The sequence below is a fragment of the Vigna umbellata genome, chromosome 1 (assembly GCF_029865625.1).
Source record: "Vigna umbellata cultivar VRB3 chromosome 1, Vumbellata_1.0, whole genome shotgun sequence".
Taxonomy (NCBI): Eukaryota; Viridiplantae; Streptophyta; class Magnoliopsida; order Fabales; family Fabaceae; genus Vigna; species Vigna umbellata.
In genome coordinates this window covers 9672352-9700340 of record NC_142165.1, presented here as the reverse complement: position 1 = coordinate 9700340, position 27989 = coordinate 9672352, and the positions used below count along the sequence as shown (strand labels likewise).

Here is a 27989-nt window from a genome sequence, read left to right as displayed (position 1 = left end):
AATGAAGGGCATGTTATACAAAATAGTCCCATTTAATTCAAAAGCAAACAATACATTAAAACACCGTTATTCAATCACAAATTTGATATATAAAATAAGAATATTGACTTTTGTAGTAATTCTTTTAGATAGTAAATATAAAAATTAAAAATAAATTAAACATAAATTCACTTTAAGCATTTTTACTTTGCTATTTTTTTTAATTATTTTCTGGTTTTCTTTTCTATTTGCTTTTGCATTTTTTATTTGTTTAATTTCTCTGATGATGACGGTTCAACTATTGCATGGTGTTGCAGTGACAAATTTAACAGTTTCGATAGTCCAAAAGGCTGTACCGTAATTATTTCACCTTTTCTGTGCATGGATTAGATTGCTCGTGAAGGGTTCAATCAATCTTATTATTTTTACAAAATAAAAAAATACAGCTTTTCCTTTTATATAGTATACCGATTCACGTAAATTTATTTAATAAAACTATGAAAAAAAGTAAACATTAATAGACAATAAGAAAATTGTTTGCGTGTCTAAAGAAATTGTGTCTCGTAACGCAGTATTAAATATACATTTTTAAAGAGCAACTTTTCAAACTAAGAACTAAATTTTTAACAAATTCATAAATAATTATTAATTTTATTGATTAAAAATAAGTAATCATAATAACCATATTAATTTATAAACTAAAAAATATTAATAACTAAAATAATTTCTATTATAAATAAAAAATTATAATTAATTTTTAAATTGATAAGTAAAATGGTTTATATTATGAATTGGTATATTGATCACTAACATTAAATTTTAAGGTTTTGGTTATCAAAAAATTTGGTATTTAATTAGGAAATTGGTCTCTAAACATATTTTTTATCATTAAAATGGGTCATATTTTAGAATTTTTTTATAGTGTTTTTCTTTTCTATTAAATATAACTAAACAACACATTTGAAAATGAATAAAACTCTACACTATAAACCCAAGGTCCAAATAGAAACTTATATTACTTACTCTACTAAGTCTATAATATAAGATTATAAAAACTCGCTGATGATCCATAATAATATGTTAGAATTACATAGAGAAAAAAATATTAGGTGGAGGTTTCTATAACCTAATGTGTTGTATTAAAAAGAACAACGTATATTACATAGGGATTTACAATGTCATATGAGTCAAAAGATGTTTTCACTATAGAGTTTTGTTTTAGTGACAACGTAATGAAGATAGTGTGATGGGTAAAAATCTCTATATCGAATTCAATATATGTGTTTTTGAAAAGTATAACTATGTGTTTATGTAATTGATAACAATAATATTTTGTCATGAGATATAATCATTAATGATTAATATTTAGATACTTAGTTATAATATCAAATGAATGAATTGAAAATATATCCAGTAAAATATATATAGATGAAATATAAACATAATAGGTACGATTTATTGCAAAAAATAATTTTAATAACGGTTAAAATTATACATTTTAACAATTAAAAATTATCATAAATACAATTTTAAGTGATTAAAATAACTATTTGAATTATATATGTCAAAAAATATCTGTGACAGAAATATTTTAAAAATTATAAATTTTAGCAATTAAAAATTATCACAAATAAAATTTTTAGTGATTAAAATAACTATTTGAATTATATATGTCAAAAAATATTTGTGACAGAAATATTTAAAAAATTATAAATTTTAGCAATTAAAAATGATCACAAATAAAATTTTTAGTGATTAAAATAACTATTTGAATTATATATGTCAAAAAATATTTTTGACAGAAATATTTTAACCGCTGATATTTTTCTAAAAAGAAGTTTATAGCAATTACAAGATTTATTCTTATTTAATAATTCTCTATTAAATTCTAACTATTAAATACAGCCCTAAAGTAAATTTTTTTTTATCATTCAACGTTCTTTAAAGGTTTAAACTGTCAGAAGTTATTTAAAATGTCTTTCTAAATTTTCTAAATTTTAATCATTAATTTTATAATAAATAAAATAGGGTTTTCCTCTGCCATTATTACGTGTTGTTAGAACTCTCTTCCATTCCCTCCTTCGTTCCCGCGCTCCCGTTCTCCCACTCGTCGTTGTTGGGTTGATTTCGCACACCTTGTTGTTGTTGTTCTTCAGTCCCTGTCTGTAAGATACTTCGAACCCTATTTTATTTGCATTTCATAGGTTTTGTGGTCAGTGTTGGTTTTGAAAAAAAAACTCAAATTTCATAGGTTTTGTCTTGGGAGGATTTTTTTTTTTTCGGAAATAGTTATTGTTAGGGTTTGATGCGATTTGGGATTTCTATTACTTTTGGGTTAGGGCATTGACATAAGTTGGTTGTCTGCACGTATGTTGTGTTTGGGGCAAAAGTTACACTCTGTTGTTACACCTAAGTGGCTATTAGGTTTTCCTTAAGTGGTAACATGAGATAATCTTTTTGTGCAATTAAAGAGGGTTTGTGAAAGATGCTGAATTTTCAATTAGTAAATTCAGAAGTAGTTGAAATAAGCTCTCGCGTTTGCGTTACATGTTTCTATTTACTTGATTTAAATATTTGATATCTAACTTGACTAGGACTAAAATAGTTAATCTTCCAAATTAAAAAAGGTAATCCCTCAAATTTAAAAGATAAAACAATTTAAAAAAAAAGCATTTTAATTTCTTAAATTTAATGTTTAGCATTTGAAAGCATGATGTTTGGGGCTTAACTATTATTTTCAATTTGAATTCCATTTACAGGGGAAGATATTTGTAAGGAAGTAAAAGAAAAAAACAGAGGTAAGGAAAAAATTATCAAAATACTTTTTAAGCTCAAGATCCAATTATATAAATTGAAACATTCATGGTGTGGTGGGTCCCATGATATATGCATAAAATTGTGAGGATTTGAGGGATAGTCGTGTAGTTTAATGGCATTGCTTCATTCCATGTAAAATAATAAATTCGAAATTATTTATGGCTTATGAGTAAGGTTGCTCGTGAAACCAAAAAAGAGCTACATGCTCTCTATCATAATTAGTGTTGAAGTTATTCTGAAAAACCTGAAATACCGCATGCCAAATTATTATTCAAATTGACTTTCTAGATAAAGGGTCAGGTAATTGTGTTGCATTCTAATCTAACTTAGTTTTTATTTTTTTTCTGCAGAAGCTCTTGACAGAGGAGAGACATCACACTTAATTTCATTCTATTTTTCTTTTGGTTTGATCGGTACAGTTAAGCAATGAAGTTTGATAGGACAGATGCTCTGTCAATTTTGTCACAAATTAAGCGTCAGGATAAACAGATTAAACTTAAGAGTAGGTAAGATACTCATTCTAGTATCGCAACCTTGGTTTTTTTTTTTTTTTTTTTTCTGTGTTAGATTTTAATTATATGAATCTGAAATTGGTGCAGATGGTTACTCGGCATTCCTCCCACAAGATATGAGAGGAAGAAGTTGAAAAAATATTTCAAAAATAGGTTAGTGCGTCATTTGTTCAATGATTTTGGTCCTAGGTTTTCACTCTAATGACATTTTATTTTTCCTTTTGATCAATAGGTATTTATCCGAGTCTTTGATCAGAGAAGAGGATGTAAGCATTACCATTTCTTTATATTTATTGTAACTATGGTTAGTTGCATTACTATTTGAATGATAAATTGACAATCTAGTAATTGTCAGATGTTTTATGAGTCAGTAAAAACTCATCTCGAAGATGCCGATGGAGAACACTGCTTTGAACAAGAGAACGATATTCCTAAGGGGGATATGGATTTGATTCAAACAGTGAACATGAAAAGGTTGATATCACCGTTGCTTGATAATTTGACTACCAAGGGTCTCTATCTTCTCGCTATGATAGTTACTGGCAGTTCATTTAAGTCTGAAATAACTCGTTGCAAAATGAAAAGGGTTATCAAGGATTCTCTTTCAAGTGTTCTGGGCAGCAAAAGCCGCCATAACCATCTGGATACTTGTAAACAAATTTTTTCACTTCTCAACAATCCACAAAATTTTCGAGACAGATGTGAGCCTTTGGGTGCATTGCGATCCCTCTCTTATCATGCTGCGGCAGAAAAGGTATTGCACAGGCTTCAAAACTTACCATCTCAGACCTTGATTGCAATGCGTAGAAAACTTAAAGGAGTGAAAGCACCAGTACCGCAGTTACAACCCCACAAGCATGGATGGGCAAGAGACCATCTAATCAAGCTAGTGAAGAAGATCAGTATGGAAATGCTTTCAAAACTTGATAGAGAAAGTGAGTTGCCAGAGCCATTAGCCAAAGCTATGGCAGTAGCAGACTTATCACTAAAACTCACAACTGGTTCTCATAACATGTTTTCAAAAGAATTTTATCAATTCTCCCCTGAGGTGAAGTCCTTGCAAAGGGATATTATTAAGGCTATATGGTCTGTTAAGAAAGTAACGACAGTGCCAGAGCTAAGAAATTTACAGCTTCTCATAGAACCAAAGGCTACAATATCAAACCGGTGCATTCGGACAACTTTTGTAAATTTTTTAACTGAATTTCTTTTTGAGTGCAGTGATATGGATAGTATTCCGAAGTCTCTATCACAGACCCTAGATGTTATTAACAGAGGTCCTAATAATGGTGGCTTTCACAGTGTACTATTCGAAAAGAAGTATATTGAGGAAGAAGTTGACTGCATACTAAACATTAGTGCTTTGACAAAACAAATTGTTTTGGATTTGTTGCCTGATGATAAATTTGATAAAGACTTTACTGATGCTTACATGGAGCAATTAGAAGAAAGTGATGACAGTGACAGCAATGAGGATGTTTGTAGTCAACTTCAGGAGGACATACGATTCGGAAATGGATCATCATTTGATTCAATCGATACATGCAATGAAGCTGAAAGTATTGGAGATTTTGTGCCATTTGAGTTCCTTTCTTGTACCATCAAAATTGAGGAAAATGTTTCATCTTCCCCACTTACAGTTAGTGGTAGGTTGAATAGTGGTTCTGAACGACTTCAACCTAATAAATGTTGTAGTGTAAATTTGGAATCTGAATTTCACAATACTACACGTAACATGGTAACTGACCAATGCCAAGGAGAAAGCACAGAGCATTTTGATACATTTATGGCTGGCAAAAACAATAATTCATCATTTGTTTCACCTGACAGAGAGTTGGATGAAAAGGTTGTAAAGAGAAATCATTTGTTTGAATCTGTTACTAAAATAGCTGCAACGGACACAACTAATTTGTTTTCTGAGGAGAAAGAACCTGTGCCCACTAAGCACAGTGCATGCAAAAACCAATACCTTGCTATCCAAGATGCTTGTGATAAGACAAGTATGCTTGCATATAGTCTTGTAGGTCGTATGTTGCATGAGTTTGTCAAAACTGAAGGCCTAGATGTAAACATGAGCAAGAGTTTATACCTCAACCGTAATAATCTCACTGAAGATGTTGAAGGTATTGAAAGTTTATGCTATCTTACCTATTATAACCAAAATATATATCATATTGTGCCTACCATTTTAAAGATGTTGTTTGATCATATTGCTATTATACATTGTATTAAAAGTAAATTTCGTTCTCTGACAAGATTTTGTCCTTTGTGAAACTTGAACAAAGTAAAACATGTCAGTATACCTTTATTTATTATTGAATGAAATGTCATTTGTCTCACCCACAGAAACTGTATCTTTTTCCTAGAAACCTTGTCTTTTTTTCTTTTTCGATTTTCTTGCATGTTCTCAGTTCATGGTACATACTAATGGTAACTGTAATTTTTTGTAAAGCCTAAGATTGTTTCATTCATTGAATGCGTAGTAGTTTAGCCATAACTCTGTCATGTCTGCTTTAGGTGTGCTGAATTTGGAACTTATTTTTAAAGATAGAGGCCAAATTCTCATATATGCATTTCCACATTTCTAAATTCTTACTTATGTACAACTCCATCAAAGTCCCCATTTTATCATACAAGCATTTTACCACGAAATGTCCTTTTTCTCACCCAGGGAAACTGTATCTTTTTTCTGGAAACCATTTCTTTTTAGTCTTGCATGTGGCAGTTCATGGTACGTACTGATATAACTCTGTCATGTCTGCTTTAGATGTACTGAATTTGCAACTTATTTTTAAAGTTAGAGGCCAAGTTCTCATATATGCATTTCCACATTGCTAAAATCTTACTTATGTACAATTCCATCAAAGTCCCCATTTTATCATACCAGCATTTTACCACGAAATGTCCTTTTTCTCACCTACAGAAACTGTATCCTTTTTCTGGAAACCATTTCTTTCTTAGTCTTGCATGTGCTCAGTTCATGGTACGTACTAATGGTAACTGTAATTAATTGTAAAACCTAAGATTGTTTCATTTTGTGAATGCATAGTTTAGCCATAATTTTGTCATATGTTTGCTGTAGGAGTGCTACATTTTGAACTTATTTTTAAACTTTGACCAAATTCTCATATGCATTTCCGCACTGCAAAATTCTTATCTCCGAAGTTACAGCTCTATCAAAGTCCCCATTTATGTGACCAACATTTACCACGTAATGTTTGCAAATAATATGTTGCATATCTTCATGGTGCTGATTCCTTACCAAAATATGTCTGATTTCAAATCCCACTGACTGCTTGGCTGGATACTATTGAATTTGAGATGATGAAAACTGTTAGATGCTATTTCTGTAAGCCAATGCAATAGAGATGGAACAATGAAAATTGGGGATCAGCTTGCTTTGTATTCTTAATGTTTGCCTTGTGTCTTTTCCTCTTTATATTTTAAGCTGAATATGAAATGGGGTCAGGATATGATGGCAAGTAACAAAAAAAACCCTACTACTACCATGCCTCGTGCATAGGTTTTTGTGATAAACATCTAGTGCTTTGGCATACATCTATAAATTATGAATATAGACATTTGATAGGTTGAATCCAATACTCTGCTAGTATCATTGTGCAGTCTAAATTGATTAGCCTGTTCTATTACATGCAGATATAGAAGAGCAGTCATCATCTGGGAAACATGCAAGAGATTTTGTTCAAGTAATTGAAGAGTTGATTCCTTCCTTTCCAAATAGGTATTTAGTACATTCTTCAAATATGATTACATAACTTAATAGTGTTGTATTTAACATGCATGCTTCTTTTCCTAGATAATCCGTTTAGTTGAAAACTTGTTACTTGCTTCATTCATTGCATCGTGTGGATTACCACTCAGATTCAAGGCAGATATATTAGATGCTTACATAGGCATATAAATGCATATTAAAAATCCAAAATTATGTCTCTTTAACTACGAGCAACTCGTGCTTTGGACACTGCAGTAGCATGGAAAGACTGAAGATTTTGATGGGCTTACAATAACGGAACTCAGGGTTTCAGGTTCAAACATTTTCAAATAGGTTTGACCCAGTTGTGAGCTTGCTTGGTGTGAGCTTTGCCCTTCCCTCCAAGGAATTTTCTTGTCACAAATGGATTCTCTGCCGTAACAAAAAGAGCTCGCCACAGAGGAATCTTATAATTTTAAGCCTCCATCAATTCTTGCTACAACGGATGGATAGCCTCGTCATCGAGTTTATTGCATCGCTGTAGTTGTTGAGAAGAATAGAAGCACCTTGGTGTAATTGTTGTATGCTTTATTTGAGTACATTTTGGTGGGAAAATTCAACGAGCTGGGACGTGCTGGAATGTTTTAGTGTGCGGCATTTATTAAAGATAACATTAATTGCAATATGTCATTGTGAAACAGCCCTTATTGATGGTGGTCTTGATGTGGGAATGCAGGGTGTTCCAAACCGTGGTGCTTCTATTAGGGTAGGGAGGGAAACAAAGAAGAAAGGGAAGAGATACTTTGAGGATAGGAGGTCTGCATCTAACATGGACCCTTATATGGTCACTTCCATGATTTGCTGAAACAACCATTCTTTTGGAAACCATAAGCAACCTAAAAATGAATTCGACAAATTCAGATTCTTCTGCCTGGAATCTGCATCATGGTGACTTAGGAATCAGAAGCCTTGTAATGATGACAGTACTTCTACTCATGGGACTGGTTTGGCTATAAATTTATGTGCCTTATATATGTATTGTTCAGTTTGAAAATTAGTGGTAGATGAGATGAGGATGTTATTTGCAGTTCCTTTTGCTCGTGGAGAGTATCTTTTATTCTACTTTCACTGTACAACACACAAAGGCCTTGAAGGCTATTACCATGTCTTCCTCATTTGGCTTTCCGCATTGTTCATTGTTCTTGTAGGAACTGTAGCATCCTATGGCTTTGCAGCTTCAACATATATGTCAACTGTGAATAACTTGCAACCAATTCAAGTGTAAAAAATTTGAAATACATTAATTTGATGAAGTATTGCATATTTGTAAATTGTGAGCCTTGTTATGATTTGCAGGATTGTACTAGGCTATTAAATAGTGTTTATTTTGAAGTAATAAAAACATATTGATTATAAAATAATTTTAAAATTGTAGAAAACAATTCAATTAATATAAAGAAATATATGATAATGATTTCATAATTTAAAAAAATATATGATAATGATTTCATCGGAGTTGGGTTTCATAATCTAATTCAATATAAAAATACTAAATAATATACTTTTAAGTTCTATTTTAGGATTCACATCAAATTTGATTTGACAAGTCATAATTCTTAACAGTAAGTTTAAATTTTAGTAATAAATTTTTTAATATTTTAGCAATTTTTTTAGTTCAAAATTATAATGTTATAAATGATTAATTGTTTAATATATGAAATCTATTAGTTGTTTTATTTTAATCAAATTTTTTAAACAATTTTTCAATTAGAATGTATTACTAAATATGTAATCAATAAGTATTTCATTAAAAATAAAATATAACAATATTCTTATTGATTATATTTTTATTTTTAATGACATTCTTATTAATTAGTAGAAATATATTGACTAGTAATGAAAATAATTATATCTAACTTCCAGAATGAGTCCATTTTTCTCGAGTCTCTTATTTATAGGATTTGCTTGAATTTCTTTGAATTGGACTCTGTTTGAAATTTGGACTTAATTTTTATAGTTGAAATTCCTCTATAACTTATTTAGTTGAGATATTTTTTAATTTCCAGTGATTTCTATTTATTTGATTTTTATAATTAAAGTAAGGGTTAAATATGTTTTTAGTCCCTAAACTATTGGCCGTTTCTGGTTTTCGTCCCTCTTCCAAACTAAGGTACAATTTGGTCCTCATTCTTTAGAAAAACGTTCGTTTTAGTCCTCAAAATTTTGTTTTTAGTCCTCGTTTTAGTCCTCAAAACGTTCGTTTTTTCGACTAAAACGAACGTTTTTTAAAGATTGAGGACCAAATTGTACCTTAGTTTGGAAGAGGGACGAAAACCAGAAACGGTCAATAGTTTAGGGACTAAAAACATATTTAACCCTTAAAGTAATTATTTATTCAATTTTTTTAATTAAAGTATTGATGATTAATTTTTATTAAAATATTTTTTAATCTTCAATAATTTTTACTTACCTGCATAAATTCATCTTTTATAAATTTGATATTATTAAGATTTGAATGTAAAAAAGGATAAATAGTATATTTTAAATGTTAAAAATTATAAAATATATTATAATGACATAAATATTAAAACATAATATCAAATAATAATGGTACAAATTTCAAATAATTAAAAAAATAATAAATAATTACGTACAATTAAAATTTTATGATAATTACTTGTGAGTATCTTAAAATATAATATATTATTGGAACGAAATTGCATCATGTAAGAAATGTGTCATCAAAATTATGACGAAGAGAAAAGTATCTTGAAATCTAAACTAATAAAGTGTTGAATAAGTCAATTGAATTAAGAAGAAAGACAAAATTTTATAGAAAAATAATGATTAATCAAATGAAACGAAACTAAACACTACAAAATAATAGTTTTTTAAATTACTTAATAAACTATAAACATTTATAATAATTTAAAATAAAAACATGAATGACACAAATATGTATTTGTCATTCTCATTAATACAAATATTTATCATCAAAATAAAAAATGATTTGTCATCCCTCATTATAGTAACTAATAATTTAACACAGTTAGTCGAAAATACAGTAATTAAATAACAAGATAGATTTTAATAACAAATTTAATTTAACTTTTTTAAGTTACTGGTCTAAATAACGATTAAAATAATGTAAATGACGATAAACTTCAGACATCACTAAATACCCTTTTCTTTAATAATGCAACAATACAATCAAATTTTTTGCATATAGTTAGTAAAGTTTCAAACTTTCATGTTAATTATTTATGTAATTGTTTTAATTAACATACTCCTTTTTTAGTAAATATTTTAATCAACTCTTAAAATTTCCATTTTTTCTTCTCCTAGAAATTTTATATATTATAATATAGAGGGAAAATTAACAGGATATATGTTACACTTGTGACGTATTTAAACTATATTTTTTAAAATGATTCTCAATTTTAGGAATTATATCTTTATAATTATTTCACACGATATAAATATTTTTAAATAAATACCTATTCATCATATCCGAGACAAAACAATAAATTAATAGTATAAAAAAGTTAAAATATAATTACAATCATTTCAAATTATTTTATTCAAGTTAATTATAAGAAATTAAAAAACATATTTATAAATATAATTTATATACCTAAATATATAGTACTCCCCACATATATTATTATAATTATAACTGAATATAATCAATAAGGAAAAATTTAATCCAATTAAGTGAGGTTATTAGAATCTTTACATATTCAAAATTCAAACTTGATAATATTGGTTATGTTATACTACAATCTCATACCCATTTATTAACATATTGCTGATACAAATTAAGAACTTATGAGTGGAATCAAACAAAATAGAAGTTCATGACATGGTAGTATTTTAAGAGGTGAAAAGTTATAAATTTTTTAAAATAATCACATTTTACTTAACAAAGAGGATATATCATATAAAAAAGATCACTGATTTTTATTACAATGTTTGATCTTTGTATGCATATATAAAGAAATATATATTATTATATGCATCAAAACAAAAAAAATGCTTAATTATAATGTAGGAAGAAAATGCAAAAGTTTTAAAAAGTTATTTATTGAAAATATAACTTAGTTATTAATTTTTATTTTTTAAAGAATCTAATTATTTATAAATTATTATATGTTATGTACATTAATATATATATATATATATATATATATATATATATATATATATATATATATATAATATTACTAAAAAAATTTAGCATATTTCTTTTGAGTTTCTTTCGGACTCACCTGTCCTTAACAATAATAGGCTCCCTCCCAAATATTCTTATAACAATGCAACAGCGAAAATTAATTTTATTTATGTGCTGCCTATTAATTACACATTTAGTATTATAATAGAAAAAAAAATCACTTCCCTACAAAAATTAGTCCCACATTGATAGGTTTTTATATTTGGTTTTCCCTTTTAGCTATACAAAGAAAGCCATAATTAATGTATTTTTATTTAATCATTGCAAAATCTTATTTTATGTTAACTTTCATTACTTAAATAAATTAAAAATATCCTTTTTTAAGAAAGAGTTTGTTGGTATTTAGATGAAAAAGATTTTGCATCTCTTAAATTATTAGAAAAATCTATTTCATTTAGTTGAAAATACATACTAATATAGAACAAATAACTAGTTTTAGAGAGTGTTACTGCTTTCTTTCTCATAATATTTTTTGTCAGGATCAACGATTTTTTTTATAGTTATTTTGATACATCAAATCTCATGCAATATACTTTTATAAAAATACTCATATACATACATTATATATATATATATATATATATATATATATATATATATATATATATATATATATATATATCTCAGTCAGATGTCCCACAAACACAGTGTAATAGAATATGTGTCTATTTTGAAAGGAATAAAGACCCAATATACAATTTAGTTCCAAATTAAAATGTTCCATGCAAAGAATGTTCTTAGTTGAAAAAAGATCCAACACCTAAGAAACTGTAAAGTTATCTGACTTCAATTCATGATTAATAACATCCTAAAATCTTAGTTTGAAAACATTCATATCATACGTCTATTCCATGTCAACACGTGTCAAGTTTCAGGATTTGCTGTCTCAGTAGGTCACATCTTTGTTAACTCTATGTACTAAGCACCTTTAGTCCTTTAGGATGTGCCATCAAGTTTTACGTATCTCAAGGCAATTTATACTCATTCCATTCTACCTCTGAAGAATATAATATGTTTATGAAAATTTCATATAATTTTATGAAAATTAAACTTACTCCTTTGGTGTGTATCTATCTATATATATATATATATCTTAGACATGCTGATTCCATATCAACAAACTTATCAATCATCAACTACTCTTCTTCATTATCTTCATATGTATCTTAGACACGCTGACATATTTTCTTAAAAATTGGAAGCTAAATCAATTCCATAAGGAACAAATTACCATCTAGCCACCATGAAAGAAAATGAAAAAAAAAGATGAAAAATGCAAATTACTGATTTACTCTTCATCGCCACCTTTGCTCCAGTTCTTTATTGCTTGTCCTACAGCTTCTTTGACAGTATGTGCATCAATGGTGTCTCTTTCTTCTTCATTCTACAAAAGTTACTTTAATATTTTACTATCATTCTTATACAGGAATGTACATATATACATGAAAAAGATACATGAAAATTAATGCATAGTAGTTAATGAAGGTGATAGAGAATTAACTTAGGTTAAGATTTAACACTACGTCCTTTTACTCAATTACCCCAATGAGGAACTTCTTATAAAAGGACAAAGCATGTGACATCCAAAAGTATTGATAACAGAAGGAATAGAGAGATAAATGATATGCATGTTAAAAGCAAATGAGGAATTTTAACAGTGGTTCTTTGCTATGTATGTGTATCTCTTACTTCTCCAACAGCTTGAAATCGAAAAGTGTCTGTACACGAAACCCTAGCTTCGAGCACAGTTAGTCTCATCTCTTCAAAGACCTCCAATATGGAAACAAGCAGACCTGAACACCCTTTTGCTGAGTAAACATTTATAAGAAATCCCTTTTCCAAGGTTTCTACTGTAACCTGCAGAAATCAATTCACTAAATGTCATTCCAATCAATGTTTTTTAAGGCAAGAAGTTTATAAAACATTATATTAAAATTGCCGAATATAAAGGATGCTGTTAACTTTTCTAAGTTAGGGAAATACCATAGGCAATGGGTCGTGTGCAGTTGAAGTTTCTGCAGAAGCTATCTCTTGATTCAGTCTTTCTACCTTTTGCTTTAACTTTTCAATATACTTCGATGCATCGATAACGATCGAACTTTCGTTTAGCTGTAATGCATATACATATATATCACCATTATCAGATAATTTACTTACCTCTATATGCTGCATATAATTGATAGAAACAACTGTAAATATGACTTAGTGTACTAGTTAAGAAAGTTATCAATCACTATTTTCAATATTATAGATAGTAATTAGTAATAATCTTAATTATTTTTTCCACCCAAATATGAAAATAAGAACAACTCAGAAAGATAATGGAAGTTACAAAAAGAATGAGTATGGATTTCGTCAAAGGAAATTGTAGCTTTGTAAGATTTGATTAATAAGAGAAAGAATCCTTTAACAAAAATGAAATAAAATTGAGAAGAGGAAGAGAAGAGGGAAGTTTATTAGTGTATAACAATACTACTGTTCTAACTGAACATTCTTTTAGGGAATTAGCTGATTTCCTTGAGAATATTCACAGAGAAATTGAACGAAAAGGAAGAAATCAGAGAAGATAATGCAGGGAATTACAGCATGAGAGTTAGTAAGAGATCGAAGATGTTGCAGCTGCTCATGCAGTGCTGCTCTCTTTTGCTCTTTGGAAACCATTTTTTCGCGGTCTCTTTCTCTCTCACAGCTTATGATCCTTCTGGTTTTTTCACTCTGGTTCTTTTCTTTTGCTATAACCTCTGCAGAGTTCTGTGGTAATTTAAAAGAAGGGATGAGCTCTCAAATCCATATGATCTCATGTGTTTTCTCCCCACATGACTGACTCAGTTTATTCATAAAGAAATACTATACATTTTATCTTTTCTTGAACTTACCAAAGTACCCTTCTGTTATATTTTGGACTCTTTCCATCCTTCAATTTTGAAACCTCTTCTTTCTCCTTGCCAAGTATTAAGGATGTGGCAGCCAGAAGATTACAAGTTTCATTAATATAATACACATCTAATAGTTGTTCTAGATCATTTAATTTGTCATCTGTTGTCTAATCTTTAGTTTTCAAAAAATCATACTTTTCTGTCATCTTCTGAAAGAAATTTCAAAAAGATGACTGTTTCTGAAGAAATACACTTCCCACAATGTGTGCTTAAGTTTGTGTATTTCCTTATCAAAGATTAACTATAGTGAAATCATTAATGAATTATCAAACCGAAGTGATATCTGAACTCAGAACATCTAAATTATATAGTTTGGTTTAGAGTATATGCAGTTTGTAATTAAGTTGCATTAATTGAAGCAGAAAAATAGGAGAAAGTAATGATGATTAGTGTATTTAAAAGTAGAAAAAGGGTATGAAGAGAAGAAGGGTATAGAGGGAAAATGGAAAATGTATTTGGAAGAAAATGGGAGAAGGGGAATCATGAACTCGTGATAGTGAAAATAGACCATCGAAAGAAGTGAAGGAGAAGCAACAAAAGGATGTTTAGTTGTGATTTTGGAATGGCTCCAAACACTCCTCACGGGGGCTTTTTAGCCTCTCCTCCACTCTCCATCCTTTCTCACACCTCCAATCAAACTTTTGTCTTCTTTCTCCCTCTCTCTCCACACGTGCCATCATACCCTTCTTATCATATATCACACAAACACCTCATTTTCATTTTCATTTTCCATTCCCGCTTCAAACTCAAATTAAAATGTCATCATTTTGTATTTCTATGCTTTTCTTTCGTACGTGTTACCACTAACATGTATACACATATACTTCCTAGCTGTTCTTCAGGTACCATGCAGTTCCAATATACAGATAATTAGCGTCCATTATTAATTATGGCATCACTTTTCATGCATAATTATCTCTTGTCTCGTTTCCATATGTATCCAAACCTGTACATAAAACTTGACATGGATGTTCACATGATGATATATGGATTTCTGTATGTAACTCAAACTCTGGTATTCATATCACGGATACTGAAATTACTGCATCCACTTTTTCCTAGTTGCAATTATTAGCTTGTCCAGCAAAGAAACTCTCACCACATTATAATATTATATTATTCATTTCTTTACTTTGAAAAAAATGCATCTCATCCTATGTTCTTTATTCTAACATATCACGTCAACCGTTTAACCAGTCCAGTTAATACCAGTTTAAGCCTTGTAATTTTAACACGTACTAGTCAAGTTTTATTTCATAAAATTAAAGAGTATGAAGGCTATTTTGAATAACAATGCGATTGGAATGGAATAGTTTTCGTACATGGTTTAATTTATCAGTGGTGATCTAATTCTCACTTTATTCAGTATGGGAGTTTGATTACAACAAAGAAACTGAAGAAAATTTGGATGGTGCCTTAATTTGCAGATTAATGCTTATATAAAAAATAATTAACGCACTAGTTTGCAAAAATGTGAGTTAACTTTTGCATAAGTTCATGACCCTCAGATCTGGTAATCTAACAAGTGTCAATTGTATTTCTGAACTTTATATAATAATTTTTTTTGTCAGTCACATGCTACTTTGCTCTGATTGTGCTAAGTCAAGCTGTTATTTGACAATAATTCAAGTAGACAGAAAGACATTGCTAGAAGAAGAAAATTCAGAATCGATTCTTATGGAATTAGTCTCACATAAGAAAGGTAAGAGACATCCAAGCAAAAAGAAAAAGAGTCTCGTAATTTTTCTTTACACCAGAAGTTCATAACTGTTTACAGTTTCCCCCATGCTTAATTCCAAGATCAAAGATTTTGTCCTGATAAAAACAAAACATATCTGCAACAGTAACTCTACAGTATTAGTAGACATATACATATACCAAACATTAGAATGGTATGATCATGTAAACACCTTTAACTGCATAATTCTAATTAGAATCTGATATAATTAATATATATATATATAGCAGCCGAAAGAAAAGGCATGCAGTAGTGACAGGATATAGAGATATATAGAGAATATGTGTGTGTATATGGAGGTGTTACTGGTTCCGCATTGCAGTATTGTCACGATTCCAGAAGGACAAATCACGTACCCACCTGTATTCACATGCGTGCCCATTAATCATCACAACAAAACAATATCCTCCATACACATATCCTGCTCCTACCTTGTCTCTTGCCTTCCATAAAACCATTTCTTCCTCTGAACTCTCCTACACTCTTTTAGATTCCATTAGTGCTCAGCTATACTCTTCCTCCACCACATCTTCCACCCTTCTATGGACCATACTCCTTCCTCTTCCTATTATTCTTATTTCTATCTCCTTCTATTTTACTTATCCATTTTAATCTCTTTCTTTAATGCAAATTCGTCTGTTAATGTAGAGATCATCACCTTAAATTAATACAACTTTTATACTCTATACAATCTAGACTCTTGATATCCTATTCACAAATCAAACATGTTACTGCTATATATATAGCATGTCATTAATAACATTTTCGTCTGCTAACTTTAAGATTTAAAATAAAGATCATCACGAGGGTAGTTTTCTATCATGGAAATTCTTATCTAAGTTAATTTTTTGTAATGTCATGAACATCTAATTAGTTCCATTTGTACTGTAATTGTCATTAGCATAAAGTTCTTTCAGAGTCAAATAAAGAAAAAACTCTATATAAATTTGTGATGTCTAATTACTTTCCCTACCCATCGAGTGTCTAAATTTCCCAGAAGGGAAGAGACCCAAATATTCAATTATTTCATCTAAAAATGGAAAATTTATGATTTTAAGGAACTTATAATGAGTAGAGGTAATGATTTTAATTAAGATCATATATTTTTCATCACATTTATTTTTAATCTAATCATTTTAGTAAATAGTTTATATTTAATGGTTTGATTAAAATAACTAATTGGTGAAAGCGAAAAGTAAATCTCTTATAATTTCTAATACATTTCATCATTAATAATTATTAAATGATATTGTATTTTTTTACATTATATATAAATTGTGTATGATAATTTTTTTTATGATAAAAAATGTATAATAACAGAAATAGTTGTGTATAATAAAAAAATGTACTTTAATAATAACTATTTTAAAAATTCTTTTATGAAATGAATTCTAATTGTTTAGAACAAAGTTATAGTCAATGAAAGTCTTTATGATGAATAATATTTAGTATGCATAATCAAAGAATAAAATGCATTATTAACCAGAGGAGTTCATATAGCAAAATATGAGCCTCATAAAAACATATGGCAACAAAAGGTTATGCTAGTCAATTCCAAGCATTAAAGTTGAAGTTAAAAACAAAGGTAAATATGTACTGACTGGCACATCATTGAAAATTTGACAATAAAAGAACAAGACTTGGTTGGGCCTGGGATCAACACTAGCTAGGTCATTATCATCTATTTGATTTAAATGTATTGTAAATATGTGCCACAAAATACAAAATCATACAGCCAACTCTTTTTGTCTTCATAAACAGTGGTCTGGTATATATAATTAACTTTATTCCACCAATCTTTTATCTTATATACAAAAAAATCTCATCCAGCTGATTTTAATATTATCGTTTCTAAAATATCTTTTGTTTTATGCAGGTTTTCAGATTCTTGATTTAAGGTCTAATAAAAGATGGTTTGGAATAAAAACATTTTTAATCAAAACTTTTTCTTTCTTTATGTTGGAGACTGAAGAGAGTATATATCAATTCAGACACGAAAAAAGGTGAATCTTTACCATATAGTTTAAATAAGCATAATATATAAATTAAAATAAAGCAATGTTCACAACATGGCACAAATAAAATTCTGTATTTTTACCCACAAACACCCTTTCAGTCATTCTGCATTGGATCATTTCAAACAAAATCATATTAATTGATCAGAAACCAAAAATGGTGTCATTAGAACGATGCTGTAAGTTTCAAAATTTAAACCTAATTTAATGAGATCGAATATCAGTGATGGGAATCTTACTGAATTTGCAGTCTTTTCAAGAATGAAAGGAAAAAAAGAGAGAAAAGGTTGTCTGTGTTATAGCTGATCATAGATAGGTCTTAGTTCATAAATAAGTGTTGTTAACAGTGTAACCTAAGACCTTCATAGCCGGAGTGTCCTTGAAGGGTTGAAGAGTTGTTAGTTGCAATAAAGTTGGAGAGTGAGAAGATTCTGTTTTGGATTTGAATGTTTTTACTTACGCATGTTCCATGATCCATGATCCATGAATATGATATGTACGGTACACATTTTTTGTATGATTGAAGTCATGCATGTGTAGGTATATATAATATGGTGGATGATTATTTATTACTATATCATGCTGCATAATCTCAGAGGCTATTATTTTCAGAAATGATTTTAATTTAGTAAATGATATGATGATGAGTGATAGATAGATAGATATATGAATAATATATAATGATATTATTATATATGTATTGCTGACCTGTACGCGTTTTTGTGTCCATTAGTATAATAATATCACGTGAGCAAATGAGAGCAGAATGAAACCAGAAACAGAAACATTTTTTAGGGTCCAATTATGCAGAGAATTCTTTTGCTCGTTTCAGAAAAGTTTCTCGTGACATTCCAAATTATTTTTAAATCAATCTCTAATGTTTGTCTCTATATATGAAAGGGAAACCCTTAGCAGATTCACACATTTCACAGAGCCTCCATTTTATCCAACTGCTAATACAGTAGATCTGCATATGCACAAGGATAAAACTGTTATTTATCTTTATGACTGATATTATATTTGCCTCTGATTTTATATCTAAAAAGCACATTAGTGATAGATTGATTAACTTGTAAATGTTTAAGAGAAGGTGTTTTTTACTTTTGTTATATATCTATACATTGTGTTGGTTTTGTAATGTCGTACATTAGTGGTCTGAATCTTGTTACTTGCGAGATAGCAAAACTCACGTGAGTTGCACTTTGGAAATGGAAAAGTACATTCACATGCCAATGTGTGACAATGGAAACAAAATTTATTAAAAGTATAAAGTTGAGTGACAAGTGCTTTTGTTGTTCATGAACAGGCAAGAGAATCATGTAGCATTGGCCAACAATGCAAGAATCTATGAAGATAATATAAACAAAAAGGCCAAACATTTCATTGTATATACGCATATATATATCTACAAACATCAGGTAAAGTGTCTTCGGGTAAAGGTACATGCAGTGTTTACAGTTTGGGTAATCAAACTGGGTTAACTTTTCGGCTCATCCTTTTCAAATTCACTCATCTATGATTTAAGTATTCTTTCGATTTATCGTTATATATCGTACATGTATCGTATAATTTTTTGTATATTTTTAGTCTTTTTCAACATAAAAGAATATTAGTTATAATTAATTGTGTTTTTAAATTATGTTTTTATTTTTAAACATTAGAACAAACTAAAGGATCCAATTTTTTTAATCAAAATATGACCCTGATTATTATGTTCTAGTATATAATAATTAATTTTATTGCAGACAAAAGTGTATATTTTAAGAATCTATCTACTAAATAGTATATTGTTCTCAATTTATGTTTGTTTTTATTTAGCCTAGGTTATCCATTACATGGATTAGACCTTGAGTTCAGTCTGAAGTACTTTCCATATATACTTTTACTCTTTGTAAATAATATGTACCAAAAAGATAAACACACCTTCTTTAAAAAAAATTAAATATTTTACGTTTGTCTTTGTAATCTGTAGAAATTCATTATTTAAATTTCGAAAACTATCAATGATTCGTTATAAATAATAGTATTCAAAACTAAAGATGAAAACAATTCAGAATATAGGTAGTGTCTACTTTTATTAAAAAAGAATTCTGTTATTTGCTTTGTTACTTATATTCTGAAAAATATTTACAGTTTTTTTTTATACAACAAAATAGTAATACAAATAAATTTGGTCATTTTAAAAAGAAAATTCGAATAAGTTGTTCCGAAATATAAATTTTCAAAACTTAATCTTTTACAAAATAATTTTCATTTCATAAATATGAATAAAAAATAAAATATATAATGTCAAGTTTTAAACAATTTTTAAATAATTAATATTTTTTTATTAATACTTTTATCTTGATTACTTTGATTTAAAACTAGCCATTCAAATAAAATTTATTTAACAATTATTAAAGTATTCGAAGATTAATAAAAATAACCACTCACATACTCACATAATCAATAAATAGATATTTAAATATCCATATTAATTCATTAATTTATTTAGTATTTGTCGCATATTTTACATATAAATATTCATGTGTATGAATTTTTTTTAGTCGTTTAAGTTAAATGATAAAAAAAAAGATGTCTTTAATGAGAGAAATTTATTGCCTTGATAAAATTAAAAATAAAACATTCTCTATCTAACTAATCCATACGAAGCTTGATTAAATATGTTTTTCATTTCTATAAAATTATTTTTTTTTCCAAAAAAAGTTTTCTTTTGGCTTTATATATAAAGTTGGATTTTGTTTTTTTTATTATGTGGCACACATTAAATATTTATGTATAATAAAATGTCAAATTATTTCGAGCAGTACATTAGAGTTATATAATATATTAAACATACGTTTTTAAAACAAGTGTTATTTATATCTTAAGAAGTTATAATTTCAAATTTTCAGAGAGACTAAAATAGAGTAAAATATTTAAAGCAACAAAATTATAATGCATTTATTTCATTGAATAAAAAACTTAACTGAGAAACAAAGGACAGAACAAAACATTATATAATTTAATTTAGTTGACAAGTCTTATTATGTGTTCCAAAAGTATTGAATAGAAGAAGATCTGTTTTCACATCTCTATTATTGTGGTTGTATTTTAATTTTCTTCCCATTCCAAATGCAATAAGTGAAAATAGGGTTTTGATTTGCAAGAAGAATAAAAAGGATGATTAATAGGGTTTGTAAGCATATGGTTTATATAGGTAGCTAGACAAACCCTACATATCCTATATGTTGCTGTTGTGACTGTGTTCCATTCAGTACATACCAATTTCTGCAATTAGATCAAATCTATTTTCATTATCCACATCATACAATTTTATCTTTTCTCATTCATTATCTTTTATTAGACTCAATATGTAAAAATATATTATTTTAAAATTTGAGATAGAAATAATCTTTTATGAGAATTTGTTTGTGAATCATTTGTGGCAAAACCTTTTTCCTTGTTTTTGATTGACTTTTGGATGTGTAATTAAATTGGTCGGTTCTCCAATAACATAGGGGAAAAAACAGCCTTTTTAAGGATTCCTTTGTTTAATCATAGATTGAGATGAAATTAGATAAATGAGTTGAAGTTAAGTATTATAAGTTTGACATAAAAACAATAAAGGCATGAAAATAGGATGGAATAAGTTCACGGACTTGAATTGGAATGAGTTAGAAAACATTATTCATTTCAATTATATAGGAAATCTAGTCTGTCTACTCAACCCCACTCACCACTCACTCATATGGATTATAACATATGCTTTGGAACTTTTTATAGCCTTTTTGCTTATAAAAATATGCATGCATATTCATAATTGATTTTACAATAAATTTTCTTTTTGCAATTAAAATAATATTACAAATGAAAATTACTGAAAAAAGTGATTTTTAAAAATTTTCATGATTTCATTCACAAATAGAGTGTACACTGCCCTAGTTTGATAAAAAAAAAAACATGTAGGTATGTTTACAGGTTAACAATGATAAAAATGACAATTGTTTTAAAAAAAAGTTAAAGAAATATAGTAATAATTGTATGCATTTTTATTACTTAATACATTATAATATTGTATGGAACAAAAATCTATTAAAATACACATATGCAGGGTCCACATGTCGATTTGTTATTGGGACTGACTGTAATAATTAATGTAAAACTTAGTTTTAGATGAGGCTGTATAATTGTCTTTTACGACTCCATATATTGAGAGAGGAGTTTTATTATTATCTTTTGTTTTTCTTTTATATTTTTTTTATTACACATGACTTTGGACATGGATTAAGATAATTTAATAATTTAATATATTTGTTATTGTCAGATAAAAATAATAATTTCTTTGCAAATTATGCATGATTTAAGAATTTAAAAATTAAAAATATTATGTATAAACTAATTTTAATTTTTAAAAGAATAGTTTATAAAATAAATTTTTATTAGTTTAAACAGAGATATCTTTTACTTGACTTGTAAAATATCTCTTTGGTCAAGATGTTCTCCGAGATAAGATATTTTTCGGTTAGATTTTTTACAGAAGCATCTTCAATACATTAAAAGTAAATTATATTCATCACATAAATTAGTATTTATTTGCTAACAAATATTATCAGAAAAATAAAAATTTCAACAAATAATAAATCATTATATTAAAAATAAGATTATGTTTGTTGTTTTTAAAAGAAGTTTCAAATAGTTAAGACAAAAACATGACAACATGTATGCATTATCATTATTTTTAAATCCTAATAAATGTGAAACTGTTATGTGAAACAGGTTTATTGTGTTAATTCACACTAACATATGAAATAATCTCAATTTTAACATTCACTTTATTCAAATTAAAGGAACGTGAATATAATCAAATTTAACATTAAAATTAAGATCTATACGATCAAATTGGCTTCATGTTGATTTTTTTAATGTGGATTTGGTATATAAGTATAACTTTTAAAAATCCAATTCACACTAACACGTGGTTCTAAATAATAATTTTAAGAAAATCAATCTGATATGGTTCTTTTTATCAGCAATTGATTGATCTGCATCATTATACATTACGAAACAGTGCTAAAATATAACAATTAACTTGCGTTAAATATTTTTTTAATTCCTAAATTTTAGATATAAAATTAGAATTTATTACTATTTTAAATTTTGATATAATTTGGTCTATAAATTTGAAAAATTATTACATATATTATTTTTAATCGAATTTTAGTAAAAAAAAATTATGCATTAAATAACGCTTCAAATTAATATTTAAACTGCTTACACAAACACAACTTACAGATCATTTAACATATAAAACAAATGGTTAAAAAATTATATTTATTATTTTTTAATTTTGAAAATTAAAATGTATCAAGTTTAAAATAAAAAAAAATTCAATTTTGTTTTAACATGAGAGATATATTAGGTGTGAGATGTGAGGAGGTAGAAGGAAATGGTGCGATGAAAAGAAAGTTAGAGGAAAAGACATAAATGATGAAGCGAGGCATAGAGTGTTCACAGGTTGTTGTTGAGAAGGCTGCAAAAGCCATGAGAGGAAACAATGAAAAGGCTCAAAATGGCAGACATCCAGAAACAGTTCTGCATCCTTATGTTATCATCAGGTCTTTTCTAAGAGAGACATATCTCAGCACCACCTTTATTTTTTATTTTTTTATTTTTTTTCAAACACTTTCTGTCTATTTGTTAATTTGGAAATTATCTATCTGTGATTTGGCAGCTATTGATGCAGTCAGGAGGAACAAGCTTCATTTCATGGTAAAAATATCTTGAAAACGACGTCACTCCAAATTTGAAAACCACCACTCTAGGGAGACTGTCAGCTCACACTGTCACCCTCTCACCACTTTCACTACCTATACTATGTCCTATACTATACACTATGTACTGTATACTATATACTATATACTGTATGCTATACTATGCTAATAGTACACACCACCATTATTTATACAATAATATCTGGTGGCTCACGCAAGGATATTTCAAAAATACACTTTTAATCTATATCATTTAATTTGCTCTTTTGAATTTAAATTTAAATTTAATATATTTTTTATGTGCAGGAAGTGAATTGTATTTTGAGGATATATAATATGAATGTAAAATTAAAGTTAGATCATTTTAGTTTTAATTAATTGAATGAATAATTGCGTGTGCATTTAACTCGACATGTTCTGTGGAAGGCCCAATAAGTATTTTATTATGGGCTTTGTTCCGAGGCCCATGTAAGTAGAGCACGACAACGGCAACATGGTTTTCCTGCTGCACAACGTAACCTCGTACAGTACTACCGCTGTTGCTGAAAACCGTTGTCTTTGAATTCGAGAGACAGTTGCACACTGAACCATGGTCATTGCAGGTGGGAGAATGGTGAAGAAAGCAAAAGGAACGTCATTTCTAGTGTTCCTGCTTCGTTTTCTGGTTTAGAAAAATGCTCTATAACGTTTTCTTAAATTTCTTAACAACTTTACCTTCTTTCTTCTTATTGATCCTTGCCTACAACGGTGCTGTGATTGAACCTATTTAATTTGACATGGCTGGGTGAAGATAAACATTGAAAAGCACAGCGAAAAAGCGTTCCAATGTGAACAAGGGCTCTACAAACTCTAGCCTGGTCTCTAATACGAAAGAGGCAAATCAGGATGGTCATAAGGTCAGTGAGTTGTACATTGTTGCAGAAAGGATGAAGCAGCAGGAGTAAGAGTTGCACATGTTTGAATAGGATCCTAAGCTGCAATCATATTTGGACCACAGGGGTTAGTTACTTTTCTCTTTTTCTCTTTTCATCCTATGCTGGATCCATTACTATATTAGACCAAAAGGTGTAGCTGATGACCTTTCTACTTAAAGAGTGTCCAGTTCTAGTGTTACAATTCCTTGTGACTATCTCTCTCACCAATTGTTCTACTAGGAATCGAAATTTTTTACTGTGATTTGACTCATTTAACCTACGTCACAGGATAATTGTGCAACCTTCTGAACAATTGTCAGCGGGAACGAAACTCGTGAACTTGGGTTGCTTTAGCTAAAGTAAAAAAAAGTTAATATTTCGTCTAATAGTAAGCTTTCTGTATAACTATTGTCAAGAATGGTCATGAATCAACCCGCAACTTCTCTCTTCCTAACAAATTAGTATCCAGAACAAGAAGATCTTGGGACTTGACAAAAGAAGAGAGTTCTTTTTTATCATAGTGTAATTTGTCATCACCATGACGGCTCTCAACGGGCACATTCCTAGAAATTTACCAGTTCTTGATAGCAAGAAATGAGACAAATGGAATGTTTAGACGAATAATTTGTTTGGTTTCCAGGATATTCTTGATATTATCTTATTGGGTCTAAAGGAGGGAGACAAAAGCACAAATGAAATCTAAACTAACCATATAATAGATTGACATCATTCTCAGAAACCTTAAAGAAATTAGTTTATGAGTCATTCATTTTTATTTCTATTCAACTTCTTTGGATTTCCAACATATCTCTGTCGCAGTTTTAGTGTTGTTTGACACTATGATCGCTGCTGAAATCAGCTGTTAGCCCAAATAAATACTTAAGGTGTGATAAGTGGGTAAGATACTATAGATGTTCTAAACATACTAAGATATGGATTAAATACTCTAACAAAAAATATAAAAATGTATTCGTGTAAAATAGCCAAACCAGAGGAATTTAGCATCCCTATGCAGCAAGATTAGAATTGGAACTTGAACATTAGCAAAAGGCTAACTAGCAACCAACAAACTTCCATAAAGTGTGCAGGTTGCACTCTTACTATTCTCTTACATGTTAAAGAATATTGGCAACAAGACTAGGGAACTGACTCAGCGAAATAGTAACATGAAGCTCAGAACTTAATATCAGAGTTGAAATGAAACCAACAAAAGAATAAATTTGGAAAGAAACTATTGTTTTTCATTAATGCATAGCCATCAACGACATTTGTCGATGATAATGATCACAACTTGAAAAAAAAAAAATCTCGTGATCAAAGCAAAGAAGTATAGTAATTTCTTACCAACTATAACACATTCTTTCTTCTATCAACGTTAACTACCATTCATAAAGTGTTAGCCCTATACAAATGCTTGCTAATTACTGCCTGACTGTATCAGTTTTGTCCTCCTAACTCCCATTATAAAGAAAAAGCATGGCTTTCACTCACGGTTCGTATTCAAGAAATCCTGCACCAGAATCTAGTATCCTATAACTTTGCCTTTGCTTTACTATATTTTTTTCTGGAAAAGAATAGAAGGTTGGAATAAACATAAACCAAATTTCCTACTTATTTAGGAGCCATTTTTTTTTCTTTTCAAACAATAATTTTCTAACATGAGGAAGGACAGGGTCTTACAGGAGGTTTCGAAAAAAGATTATTGGAGTAGTATTTACTATCTTATTTTTGTTCACGCTCATAAAAGGATTAATGTAAAAGAATAGGAAAAAGTAGACTGATTGTTCCTACAACCAAGAGAAGTTGTTTCAAACTTCTCAGTAATTTTATCTCTGTTCACAGTTCAGTTCTGTTTCTTTTTATGTTGTATATATTAGCCTTTTGGTTGATAATAATAAGATCATTTTCTTCCTTATCTCTTTTCTCCTTCTGGTTTCTGATATTCTAATATATACTGCAATAATTACTGTCTTTTTCAGAAACACATTTACTACCATATTTTCACACTTCATGGTTTGTACTTTCTTGCATTTGGACTTCATCGTGATGATGTATTTTTTAAACAGAATCAACTTACAATTTTCCTTCCATAACATTATATGTTTTGTGGGACATTATGAATGCAATGTTTTATTCATATTATGTGCATGTATTGTACATGAATTAGAGTATTCATTGTTGGCTCGGGGTCACTCAATAAATTCGGTAGGTGATGTGTGTAGTGCTGGATGAAAGACCAAGAGGACGACTTTGTTCCTTCCTACGATTTTCACATGTTGTTGTAAATGATCGATAGAATATATCTTACTTGGTTTTGTTTAAACTGTTAATTACAATTTTGTTGCAAAGCAAGATGTTATGACCTTAATTCCATTGATATAACATAGTCAGGGTCTCTTGGGAAACCAAATATGAGTCCTTTACGTGGCTTGAACTCATGTCTTATTAATATTGTGTCTTATCTAAATCTTCTTCAAAAGACTCATCAGATTGTTAGTCTTGGTGACCAACTCACATGAATAGCTATATCAAAAATTTTCTTGTCATAGAATTAGGTAAGCATGTCATGTATGATGATTGGCTATACAACTAAGGAGGTAATCATGGTGTGAAATGTTTCCGTGAGAGAGAAGTATCAATACGAAGGAACTCATACAGGAAAAATTATTGGATTATCCAAATGTGAGTCATAATGTTTTGGATTAGAAACGGTGACAATTCCTTTGGATTCTACTCGTATCTCATTGGTATTATGTTTTATGTTTTTTTATGAATAATTCATTGAAAGATCCATAAAGAATTTATTTGTAGTGTAAAATGTTTACACTCCTCCATTATACATGCTATCATCACCATCACCATGTAACAATTTAACTAATGGCAGATAGCTAGTTAATTAGTATGTTAGTTTCGGTTATTATTGCAGGAATGGTTATGTTAATCAAAAGTTGTATTCATTTCTCATCTCTATATAGAAGGGGAGTTTGACACTTTAGTAATAGTAACGCATAAGAATGAGTCCATTATCAAACAACTATCCTGAAAATTTTTCATTAACATTATAGATCAAATACAAAATTTATTGTATAGATGACCGTCCGGTAAGCTATGCATCAGATGGTTAACTAGTCTACAATCCCATATGAGTCGGTCGGTAAACCAATTGGTCGGACTAAAATCAGAATTAACTCTAAGAATAATTACATTAACCCTAAGTTAGATCACCACCGTTTGAATCGTAATTATCCCAACACTAATAAAAAACACATCTCCAAAATCTATAAATATAAGTTTGGTATTCAGGTAATACCAAGTGCTAAAGTCAGTGTTTGTCTGATAGCGCTAGCAATAAATGTGCAATCAATGTAACCAACTACTTGAA

At 29.0% G+C, this 27989-nt stretch overlaps 2 protein-coding genes across 7 annotated transcripts; one reads left to right on the top strand and one right to left on the bottom strand.

Moving 5' to 3' along the window:
* The first annotated feature begins 2008 nt into the window (after positions 1-2008).
* Positions 2009-8351, top strand: LOC148204548 (uncharacterized). 6 transcript variants are annotated; one of them, XR_015780516.1, is made up of 9 exons: positions 2009-2144; positions 2739-2777; positions 3147-3302; positions 3396-3461; positions 3541-3574; positions 3664-5431; positions 6966-7050; positions 7297-7592; positions 7757-8351. XR_015780516.1 is itself a non-coding variant. In XM_088093749.1 (8 exons), exons 3-8 carry the CDS (start codon positions 3223-3225, stop codon positions 7788-7790), a joined length of 2067 nt encoding a protein of 688 aa, XP_087949875.1. In that variant the 5' UTR covers positions 2009-2144; positions 2739-2777; positions 3147-3222; the 3' UTR covers positions 7791-8351. The 6 variants fall into 6 exon arrangements, 4 of the variants coding, with proteins under 4 accessions (XP_087949875.1, XP_087949864.1, XP_087949871.1 ...); XR_015780514.1 differs by having other exon boundaries at positions 7297-7669; XM_088093749.1 differs by lacking the exon at positions 7297-7592.
* A 4013-nt stretch (positions 8352-12364) lies between these two features.
* LOC124828457 (uncharacterized) lies at positions 12365-14061 on the bottom strand. The gene is made up of 4 exons (XM_047301747.2): positions 13835-14061; positions 13235-13360; positions 12941-13108; positions 12365-12635 (listed from the first exon to the last, which is right to left on the bottom strand). Exons 1-4 carry the CDS (start codon positions 13910-13912, stop codon positions 12540-12542), a joined length of 468 nt encoding a protein of 155 aa, XP_047157703.1. The 5' UTR covers positions 13913-14061; the 3' UTR covers positions 12365-12539.
* Positions 14062-27989: the final 13928 nt, after the last annotated feature.